This window comes from Hermetia illucens, chromosome 2 (genome assembly GCF_905115235.1).
Source record: "Hermetia illucens chromosome 2, iHerIll2.2.curated.20191125, whole genome shotgun sequence".
NCBI lineage: Eukaryota > Metazoa > Arthropoda > Insecta > Diptera > Stratiomyidae > Hermetia > Hermetia illucens.
The window spans coordinates 75,442,764-75,454,894 of record NC_051850.1 but is presented as its reverse complement, the minus strand read 5'-3'; the positions used below and the strand labels follow the sequence as shown (position 1 = coordinate 75,454,894).

The 12,131-nt window shown below is 34.6% G+C and overlaps 1 protein-coding gene across 2 annotated transcripts; it reads left to right on the top strand.

The window, feature by feature from the left end:
- Positions 1 to 3,768: 3,768 nt before the first annotated feature.
- LOC119649784 lies at positions 3,769 to 4,651 on the top strand. Of its 2 annotated transcripts, XM_038052090.1 has the most exons (3): positions 3,769 to 3,844; positions 3,918 to 4,055; positions 4,111 to 4,651. In XM_038052090.1, the coding sequence occupies exons 1-3, from the start codon at positions 3,830 to 3,832 to the stop codon at positions 4,240 to 4,242; spliced, it is 285 nt and encodes a 94-aa protein (XP_037908018.1). In that variant the 5' UTR covers positions 3,769 to 3,829; the 3' UTR covers positions 4,243 to 4,651. The 2 variants fall into 2 exon arrangements, with proteins under 2 accessions (XP_037908018.1, XP_037908016.1); XM_038052088.1 differs by having other exon boundaries at positions 3,772 to 4,055.
- Positions 4,652 to 12,131: the final 7,480 nt, after the last annotated feature.

Genomic DNA, 12,131 nt, shown 5'->3' with positions numbered 1-12,131 from the left:
TCTACCTTTCAACGATCACTTTGTCTTGCAGTTTTTTTCACTGGAAATTATATCTCATATTGACCAGGTTCTAGACGTGAAGGTTTTAATGTAATGTTCTTGACAGCTCCTTTTTGAATTCTTTTCTACTTTGCCTCTTCGCACTTCTCTATTTTCTCCAGAGCGCTAGCAACTTCGTCGGGACTCATGTCAGCAGAAATTCTGTACTGAGTTATTCCATCATCTGCAGTTATTATCCTATAATCATCTCGGCTTGATATATCTTTAGCAGCTTTCTGCACTTTCGGGAGCTGAAGACTTTTTGAGATACTACTAGCTGATAAACGCCACTTAGCTGTTGACAAAAGGAATTTTCTTGGTGGCATTGCTTCTTCTGCCTCTACATCAAAATAATTCTTATCCATCAAGAACGGCTCTTTCTCTGGTTGTGTTGATACCATAAATCTTTTCTATAATTCTAGCGTTGATTGTCGCGTAGACCATCCCTTTTGTTCAAACTTCTACTAGCTGCTTGAAAATCGATCTTTAATTCAGGAATATGTCTACCACTTCGTTTCATATTTAGAAATTTTATTAGTTATCTGGAAGCTTTTTATTCTTCAGTATTTTACTCATCGCCTTGTCAAACAAAGTCTGGTTATTTGGTTCTTCAATAGCATCGTTGATGTTTTCATATACCTTGAGTGGTAATAGGATCATTTTGTTAAGAAAATTATTTCTTTGCATATTTACTAAGTAACTGTTCCTATGGAACTTGAAAATAGACTTCCTAATAATATGGGAACAAAACCAATTCGCTGTATAAGAACTTTTCTTTGTTTTGGAACGGAATGCTTTGCTTGCAGTCAGCTTTCGTATAAAAAGAATATTATACTTGCAGAGCTGGTTATATATTTTTCTACACGAAAGGTGGTTACCCTTGAAAGTATTTAGTGTAATTTCTCACCTCTGGATCGGAAGTCTTTATAGTTGCATTTCTCAAGCACAATTTAGCATTCTTGAGGACACACAGCTTGTGCTTGTTGTTCTTTAATCGTTTTACTTTCGATGCAGCTGTTATTTCTTAGACTATGTGGCGAACGATAGCAAGTAAGGAATTTTCTGTTAAATATATCGGTTCGAAACCTAAGCGCGTCGTTTACATCCTGTGTTAAATCTATGAGCATATAACTGTGGGGTTTCTCTGTGATATCTTTATATATTTTCACCAATTCGCGACTATTTCCAGGATAGATCTGTTTAGCCAGGTAAAGAAAGATTTTTTTCTCGAGGGTTTTTAAAAATAACTAAATATTTATAGTTGAGCGATATGTCGCGACAGAATCTTCCTTGATGGAAAACACTCTGTATTACTAAGCCCACCGAAAAGTTGCGACAATGTGAAGCTTTAGGGAATAGTTCACAAACTTGTTGGAAAAATGCATTTAACTTCATGTCATCCAAAACAATTAATATCGGTTCCCTTTTTTTGTATACGAATTCGTCTAAGATAGATTCTAAGTATTCAATATCCTCGAATAACATTTGCCGTGGAGCGCGTGTTGCTCGCTGTTACACCAAACAACTTTTTAATCTGATGTTGCATAAGGGACACAAATGTCATCTTCCCACAACCAGAAGGACCTGCAATCACCATTGTAAATGAATGGCTAAATTTTAAAACCGTGGTGATGTTCATTATGCACTCATTAGTGTGTGTCAATATATAGTATAATAGTAGAAAAGCTGTGGATATTTATACATTTCAAAAATGAGTCGAAGACAGATTATTAATGAGCTGCATAAACCGGCTCCTAGAAATTTTAAACGTCGACGGGTCGTAATAAGAGGTATCGACGGTCTGTGGCAGGTAGATTTGGTAGATATGAGTCCATATTTACATGAAAATCAGGGATTTAAATTTCTCCTTACAGTAATCGACACCTTTTCAAAATTTGCTTTGACGTTAGCTATAAAAAATAAAACTTCCGCTGAGGTGACGAAAGATATGGAGTAAAATTTGAATCAAAGACGTATGCCAAGAAATTTGCACACAGATGATGGCAAAGAATTTCACAATAGGATGTTTAAACAATTAATGAATAAATTTGAAGTCAACCACTACTCTACCTATAGTTCATTAAAAGCATCAATTGTAGAAATGTAACACCAAAACGAAAATTCAAAACACGGGATAATCTGCGAATTAGCAAGCATAAACATGTCTTTGATAAGGATTATACACCAAACTGGTCCACAGAAATATTCAAGATACATAAAATAAAAAATATAGAATCCCGTACCCCCCCCCCCCCCCCCCCCCCAAGGATTACCTTGCGAATTTGATACAAGGTGGGTTTTACGAATTGGAATCACTACCAACCTCACAATCTGATGCATATCTTGTAGAAAAGATCGTAAAAAGGCGAGGGAATCGAGTTCTTGTCAAATGGCTTGGTTTTCCGAATACTCATAATTCTTGGATTAATATAACAGACGTTTTGTTTCATACATCATTCAAAACGTTAAATTTGAAAGGCGAATTCGGTCGATTAAAAACATTTAACAACTTAGACATCGATGAAAGAAAAGGACATAAGCTTGCAAAAGCGGATTCTTTTGCGCGAACTTAAAGGACTATGTTAACTACTACTTTTATTTAGAAAAAAGTGCACTGAGTGTTCCTACCGATGTCGAAGCTTTTTAAGGTGTTGTGTAAACACAAAACCTTATTAAAATCGGTTTACTGTCTGTCTGTCTGTTCGTCTGTTTGTCTGTCCGTCACACGCCTTTTTCTCGGAGACGGTTATAGCGATTGACATCAAATTTGGTAGAAAGGTGGGAACTATGAACGCTCACTTATGCAGTGAGTTATATCCTTTTACGTTGAATTTAAGAGGGTCCCCATACATACAAAATGGGGGTGTACAAATATAGTCATTAAATATAGTCATATAGTCATTAAATCAAATTAAAGGTCTCGGCTGTACTTTTCGAAGCCGGTCTTAGTTTTGACATTTGTTGGAAAGGTGGGGAGTGCGGGGGGTTGAAAGTGATCATTTCTTTAAGGGGCCAATCTCAGAAAGTACTTAACCGAAAAATCTGAAAAAAAACCTTCCATACCGATATCTGTTCAAATAAAGTTAATAATAGTATATTACTATAATTTTTTGTAATTGGCTGGAAGCCCCCTTAAGTTCATCCTAGCACCACGAAATGTATGTATGCTGTGATGTAGGCTATAATGTGGAGCATGATCTTACCAAGTTTGGTAGAAATCGCACCATTGCTAACAAAGTTAAAATACGTCAAAGTTGTTGCTTCCTTGAAAATTGAAGACTATGAATGTCAATATCATCCGAAAGTGGATACTCTCACATAATATATGGATATATTACGTACTACGTACTAAGAAATACACAAAACCTTTCGTACCTGAAGCGTCCAGTTTCCAGTTTCCCAACTTGTTTGCTAATGGATGTGTGTGGTCTATATTATCGTACTCCTGTGAACATTACACTCTGAAAGACTAGAACTTGTTCAGCGACCCTATTGAAAATTTCTACAGTAGCTTCTATCTCTATTGTAATTTTTTCTGAAATCTATGGAACTTATGACACCTAAACATTGATAGATAACGACAAGCATACCCTGTAAGCTGTTATACCCAATGGGGAATGCATACAATGTACGCTACGGTAACCAGACAATATTATCCATTGCTTCATCGTATATACTGTAAACACTAGATAATACTGTGAAAACACTAGATAATTAATGACTGGACAACTCTGATACTATGCAGATCGCAAATTAGTGTCGTGTTAAATGAAAGTCGTCTTATTAGGTGATGATGCAGTTCAAGGTGAAAGTATTCATATTTAAGTAAACGGATTATGTCGTTAAATATTATGATACAACTTGGATTAATATTGCAGTACAAGGTTGCAATGTTGTGCAAGCCATTTCACTTTCAGTATTGTTCAGTAAAAGTAGACGGAAGAATAATATATGATAAAAGCGACAAAAGTGACATCAATTTTCATCATATCTCCATCTTTTCAACGAACAGGATAGTAAGTATAAATCAATAGATTTATTCAGAAAAATAACTATTTTTATTTTGTTTAGACAGGACTATTACAACAAGCTTGCCAAGGCCAGCACAAAACACTTGTTCTCTTCATTGCTTTAAAACTAGGGAATCCAATGGAGATAAAGTGTTTTCGATATATAAAAAAAAACAATATGGACAACGACTAGCAATTGCCTTTGTCAATGGTTACGATTTGTAGAACAATATTGCATGTTTTTACTTTTAAAGTACATTTTATTCCTACTGCCACTTTTCAGCTACTTTTTTAGAAGACGATCACCACTCTATTAGACTATCGATGTATAGCCACCTCAACTTCACACGGTCGCCAACAAAAATTTCAAGCCGACGGTGATCAGCGATTGATGGAGAACGAATATTCTATACATTTTTCCATATGCAATATCATGTCATTCTGTATATATTATATTTTAAGTCAAATAAAACCAACCAAAAATAAATCTTGTTATCATTACTTATTACAGCTACTTTCAGAAAACTCATCATGGCTCCCTCAAACTATTTCCCCCTAACTACATTTGCTTCACATGTAGTTGTTTTTGACTTCGCTTTTACTATTTCATATACTTACCTCCGCATACCTCCTCCTTTTTTGGGCAAACGAGTGTGGCGTAGCAGGGTTAACAACATTCGAAATTTATTTCGAATGATGTTAATGCGAGCAGATAGATGACGCCGTCGGCGCTCTCCGTGGCTTATTCGAACTTGTCACGAGAGAGGAAAGCCTGTGGTGAAAGTTCCGTTGGTAGTTTAGAAATGGCCGCCTCTCTTCTGCCTCAACCAGCGGGAAGAGAACACGTTTTTTATTCTGTGTTAGAAACAAGAAGTTAAAAAACTAAAATAAAGTTTTTATAAGTCACTTAAGCGGCTTTTTGGTTTGCCATCCTTCAAGCTGCATTTGTTTTGAAACGTATTTGGCATCGACGTTCGATCAGTTTAGAAGCTCATTTTAAACGTGCACGACGTGCGAATATTGCGAGCAAGAAGTGAAATACTCCAAAGTGGTGACCTCGTAGAACGCGCCCGGTTCTAAAACAGTAGATATATGTTTCCTTGAAAATGAAAACGCACGGTTTACTTATTAATATTATTTTATTTGTTTCAACAAACTCAACTCTAACACTCAACTCTAACAACTCAACTGCTCATTCCATGTCTTTTTGGTGTCCTTATATGTGGACAACATTATCTTAAGATCAACCTTTGAACTATTGACTAGATAAGAAAAATGAAACGCTTATTAGAATTATCTGAAATACATTATCGCGGCCACTCATTAAAATGCATCTTTCTGCTCATACGCATTTTAAGCCTAATCAGAAAATTGATTCTCGCGTCTCAAATTTATTTCTATTTGTCGTTGTCGTTTCATTTTTCTTATCTGGAGTGGTCTGGCTTATGACTCCTCCATCCCTAAGATGCGTGTCCTCGCGCAAGTAACGTACAATCACAACGAGCCCGATACTTACCTACATCGACCAATCAACAATATTGCTGAGCAGGCAAATATACCGGATATACCAGGTAAAAGTCAACAAAGTCCGTTGACCCCAATAACTGTAAATAATACGAAATCAACAGTTTTCGCTAACTTAGCAGAAATAGCAAATAAATATAGTGTGTAATGACTTGTAAGTGTTCTGTTCTGTTCTGGCTGTTCTGTACAAAAGTTCAATAAATTGCGACGTTTAGAAAATTAACCGACACCGTGTTCTTTTCTTTTTAATTTCGTATGTTAAATACATTATTGGCGCAGTCGGTGTTCCGTTTGATAAAATTATTAAAAATAGTTAATAATAGTTAAAATTTTAAACGGAAAGTGATCGAATAGTTAACGGTGAAATTTGTATCTCATTTTTCTTCAATTAATCCGTTTATTTTTGTTTTTTGACTGTTAAAGAGGGTGACGTAGTGATCTGAAGAAAAATTTACCAGATTGCGAAGAAACGAATCTGGAACGGCGTAGTCAAAGGGAAAATTTAACGGATAGAGGGAGATATATCATGGCGGACGCAATGGAGCAGTGTGTTGCTATTCTAACACAGATTTTGGCAAGGCAGGCAGACAACGAGAATCAGGGAGTTACAATCCAGAAGCGAATTCATAATATCGTACCATTTCGAGGTGAACCGGGAACATTAGTTTCGTTCACCGGCACTATCGACGGAGTAGTTAGTGAATTCGGAGGCAGGGAGAACGAGGTGTACAACATAGTGTACAATGAAAAAATAACGGGAGCTGCAAAGGATTTTCTTGCAGCAGATTTTCCAGTTTCATGGGAGTTGTGTAAGCAGCGGTTAAGATCGCATTTTCGACCAGCAAAGGAGTGGGCAGTGATATCTAAGGAGATTGCAAATATCAAGGTATTTACGTTAAGTCAATTAGTGGATAAGATTCAAGGGATAGTGAATAATGTAACAGAATGTGCCGCTTTTAGTGCAGAAAGTGTTGAGATGGCAAACTGTTTAAATTCGATGTTGGTGGTTAGAATAAAAGAATTAGTGGCTGGTTCGTTAGCAAGAGAAATTAGTGATTTATATTCGTTGGAAAGTATCAGAGCCGTGTTATATAAGTATATCGGTTATGATGCGTGCAATCTGAAAAAAGACAGGACTTCTCAGAACAATTACCAACATACACACAGACAAGAAAAAGTGAACAGATTTTACAATCAAAGGACAGATATAGTAGGTGGAAATATTAGACGTAATGATAGACAGTGTTATGAAAATCAGTTCGGAAGACGGCATAATGTGAGTGTTAATGTGAGATCAGGTCAACCAAGGTTTGAATTCCGCAATAGGTCAGGTCAGGAAGGACAAGATGTTGGTGATAGGTCAAGACAGCAGAGGGTAGAACAAAATCGGTCGGGGCAGAGTCGAGCTGAAGGAAGGAGTAAGTTGCTCCTCAATTGGTCCGGTCCTGCATTAAGTTGATGCGGACTTAGGACCCCCCTTCATTCTCAAAACGAATATTTCAGCCCTGGCCAGCTTTGGTCAACAAGGCGGATTTGCGCTCAATATAATTCGTAGGCATGTCGTGTTTTACGAATTATATAAAGGAGCATTTAACATCTGCGAGCCGCTACGGTCACGCTGCTCCCAGGGCAGAGGTGAGGCAGCGTCTGACGATTTGCCTCTGTCCTGGTAAGAAACCGTAAAGCCGTCGTCGCTTGGCTTTTTTTAAAAAAGTTTGGGTGCAAGCCCTGCGAGGGGTCCGTGGACCAGAAAAGAAGGAGTAAGTTGCTCCTCAATTGATCCGGTCCTGCATTAAGTTGATGCGGACTTAGGACCCCCCTTCATTCTCAAAACGAATATTTCAGCCCTGGCCAGCTTTGGTCAACAAGGCGGATTTGCGCTCAATATAATTCGTAGGCATGTCGTGTTTTACGAATTATATAAAGGAGCATTTAACATCTGCGCGCCGCTACGGTCACGCTGCTCCCAGGGCAGAGGTGAGGCAGCGTCTGACGATTTGCCTCTGCCCTGGTAAGAAACCGTAAAGCCGTCGTCGCTTGACTTTTTTTAAACATTAAAAGACCAAATAAATTTACAGGTCATACTACTACTAATACTCATGACATCAACAACTCAAGCAGAAATTCATTGTAATAGCAATTAAAATTCCGAAGAATTATATAACCACAGATGTTAAATTAATAACGCCATTGCCAAATGAAGAAAATTTGGAAATCAATAGTGAGGATGAATTGATTGTAGAAGTCAGAAACGACACATTTGTTTATCAACCACAATTAATGTTAAACGAATTAAAATTAAGTAAAAATTGTGTTCTTGATAAAAGCTGTAAATTAATTTTTAACAATGTAACTAAAGTTCAGATTATAGATGATGAATCCATTATTGTGAAAAACGCTAGAGAAATGAAATTAGAACAAAATTGTGACAATAGGAATATAACATTAAATAAAAACAATTTGCTAAATTTTTATAATTGCGAAATAAAAATTTTGAGACAGACATTTTATAATAACAAACAGATGATTAAAGAAAAATATTTTTTTCCACAAAATCAAGTTAATTATAGTTTTGAGAAAATGATAACATTTGAAGAAATAGTATCGGGAACAATTGGGAACCTAAAAGAAATTAAGGAACTGAAATTTCATAAAGAATTGTCAAGATATATGTATGGTAGTTTTTTAGTAATATTGATGATTATAATTATTATTGTATTGGTATTTATCACTCGATGTCGAGTAAAGAAAGCATATGTAATACAGAAAATTCAGGAGAATTTCCACTCAAAGCGGGGAGGAGTAACGTACAATCCCAACGAGCCCGATACTCACCTACATCGACCAATCAACAATATTGCTGAGCAGGCAAATATACCGGATATACCAGGTAAAAGTCAACAAAGTCCGTTGACCCCAATAACTGTAAATAATACGAAATCAACAGTTTTCGCTAACTTAGCAGAAATAGCAAATAATTATAGTGTGTAATGACTTGTAAGTGTTCTGTTCTGTTCTGGCTGTTCTGTACAAAAGTTCAATAAATTGCGACGTTTAGAAAATTAACCGACACCGTGTTCTTTTCTTTTTAATTTCGTATGTTAAATACATTATTCGCATTGAATTTATATTTACTTTGATGCTAGTTTTCTTTTTATGAACTTTAAAATAGATAAATATTACAACAACTATAAGAATGATAAAGATTATTATGACATCTGTAATTAAGCTTGTCCATGAAGTTTTATTATGTTCCAATGATAACAGTTTTATGTGATTCAAATTCTCAATATTTTGAACATGAATAGATTTTAAGGTCAAATTATGAATTTCGTTGTACGATATATTTTTTAGTATGTTTGGTAATATAATGTTATTTTCAACAAAATTTTCTTTATTAGTGAATATTTTATCCCCTAAGGTTATTTTACAATTTAAAAATTTTATTATATTATGCCTTTTAATTACAATATTCTGGTCATTACAGTTTTGATATACTTTAGTAGTATTTAAATTTTTCGTTATTATTATGTTTTCTGTAATTTGTTCTATGCCTGGTCGATCATTCATTTTCATAGTGCAATTTTGAGGTTCGTTTAAAATATCTGTTATACATTTCTCTTGACTAGGTATTAATTTATTTTCTAGATTTTCATTACTATATACGAACACATTATCTTTATAAAAGAGAACTTTTTTATATGGTGTTACTAGTTCAAGATTTTTCATGTTTGGTATCGGTACAATAGATAACTGAAAATCTTTTCTGCTTGTAAAATTCGGGAGTTGTAATACGATTAATATAGTCTTTTCTTTTTGTGCAACTGAGACTCGAATATTTGTAAGTTTTTGTTCATCTATTTGGTATTGTTGTATCTCTTCAATTGTAAGAATATTTCTACCCAATATTTCCAATCTAGATAATAAAACAATGTTTTCAATTTCCTCTATTGAATCTGAAATCATCTGCAAGTTTTCCTTTATGACTCGAAAAGTTTCTAGTTCTACTAAACGTTTGTTTAAACTGTTACTTAAAATATTGAATTTGGAGATTACTATTTCTTGCTGTTCGTTTATATGGCTTGCTAATTTCTAGATACTTTCATCAATCCGACTATATATTGCAATTTGTTTTTCATTATTGGCTACAAAAGATTTCATATTCAATTCAATTTTATCAAAATTTTCATCAATGAATTGTCTATCATTATCATCCATAACACCACCAAACCATTTCAAAAAGGAACCATACGGGCTAAATATTGTTCTTTTGATTGTATGGGGCTCTAAAGTAAAAAGTTTTGCTTTGATTTTTTCAATTAACAATGGTATAATTGAAAACTTTTCGGTGATTTGTGCTGAAGTAGTGTTTTCGATACTGGCAATGATGTCATCGTACCTCTGTAGATTTATTACATGTATCACCTTGGAGAAATTCTGAATAATAGGAACTTGGTCTCCTCGTATCAAGGTGAATCCATTACCTTGAGGGATCTCGGTAATTTCTATGTGTTGCCCTAATGTGACATAGAGCAAGCATATTACGATGAAGATACCTGAGGGATAGATTTTTGAAATTTCTTTAATTTCATGAAGAGCCTCTTATTTTTTATGTTATGATTGGGTTTCGTGACAAAGGGCATATCCTGTTTTTTGCGTTTTAATTTATTTTTAATGTATTTTGAATTTATTTCCTCATTCTTTCTATTCCTGTTTTTATTTTCGATACTTTTATCCTGTTTCCTTACAAGCCTACTTCTTATTTGGTTGTATTCGGAAGCTTGTATAACTCCATTATGCATCTCGATTGGTCTATGATTAGTTGAAGAATGAATAGTTGTATTGTAAAATTTCATAATCTCTTGAACATCGATAGCTGATGGTGTGAGTTTAGTTTCAATTATTTTAATACGCACATGTTCATTTAATGTATTATGAAGTCTTTCTACATCTGAATTACCAGTATTCAATCCAGGTGTAGTAAAGTGCAAGGCAACATTCTCATTTTGTAAAAAATTTTCTAAATTACTTTTGAAACTACTTTCATTGTCTGTTATTATAAGTTTAGGTTTACCAGAAATTGCGAAATACTGATTAAGTGTTGACTTAATATCTACCCAATTTCTAGACTTTAAAGCGATGGCTTGAGCAAATTTCGAAAATTTATCTATTAAAGTTAAAAAGAAATGATTTTTGTCTAGAAACCATATGTCCATGTGAGCTGTTTCATGAGGTTTTTCTGGAATAGGAGTTTTGTTGAAAGGAAGTTTTGCTGGTCTTCTTTCGTATTTACCAATTTGACATGTATGGCAATTATTTATCACTTTGGCAATTTCAGTTTTCAAATTAGGGTGATAGTATTTAGTTTTTATCTCTTTAAAAAGTTCCTCAATACCTCTATGATTATTTCTTTTATGTTCCCTTAATATTTCTTCTTGGATTTGTCCTTTGTCGGTACAGTCAAAAAGTAGATAACTACATTTTATAAATTTAATTCTAGTATGAGGGCTTTTCCATTTTAAATACTCATCTTGAAACCTACTGTAAATTGTTAGGTTTGGAATATAGACTGCAACTAATCCTTTGCTAGGGGTGTGGTTATTTAAAATATATTGGAAATATTTTCCATTTATTTCTCGAGATATACAGCCCCTGTTCATTAAATTAGGACCACAGCGACTTTTTCACATTTCTTCGAAATTTTTGTCGCTGACATTATAATGTTACGGGATTTTCTAATAACGGTAATTTTATCTTATTTGGGTGACGATTGTAAGCAGTAGAAAATTATTAAGTGTCTCTAATATCGTTTTTCCTTTTTTCTAAGACTCTTTTTCATCCAACTTCCTTTTCGCTTGTCATCCAAAATGTTCACAAATATATTTAAACTTATTTATACGACGTAAATTCCCCATTATTTGGCAGATATTTAAAAGTTTATTACCAGTCAACCACAGAAGAGTGTGTTAAAAGTTAAAAAGAGTAAGTTAAGTGAATTAAAAGAAAAGAAAGTGGTTTTAGTCGGATAAGAATAAACATTTAGAAGTGCTTTGGATTATATATATAAATTCGAAAACGGGTAAACGTAAAGACATTAATTCAGAAAAAATAAGTTCAATAACTTCATTATTGGAGATGAAAATGTTTAGCTTTCGAGATATCGCTAGAAGGGAGAAAGTTTCTCACCAAACTGTTAGCAGAATCAATCAGGCGAATTTGGCTAACAAAGGACAAGTCGAAAACAAACGACAAAATTGCGGTCGTAAAAGGAAAACAACGCCTCGAACGGACCGCAGAATTGTTAATCAAGCTTGCGAAAAGCGTTTTTCTTCCTTGAGGAGCTTACATCAGGATCTCCAAGAGGAAGGGATACATGTTTCGCAAATGACTTTAAGGAGAAGACATTACGAAGCCAATCTTCGGTCGAGAAGGTCTGCAAAGAAGCCTAAGCTGACCGCTGGAATGAAGAAAGCCAGGCTAGAGTTTGCAAAGCGTTATCGGCACTATTCCGTTGATGACTGGAAAAAAGTGAATAAGATATAATTTTAATATATATAA

Bases quoted from the DNA above. Each gene is read 5' to 3' on its own strand.
- LOC119649784 (XM_038052088.1), top strand. From the start codon at position 3,876: ATGTCGTTAAATATTATGATACAACTTGGATTAATATTGCAGTACAAG. The intron at 4,056-4,110 runs GTAAGTATAAAT...TATTTTGTTTAG, and splicing joins TCTTTTCAACGAACAGGATA to ACAGGACTATTACAACAAGC.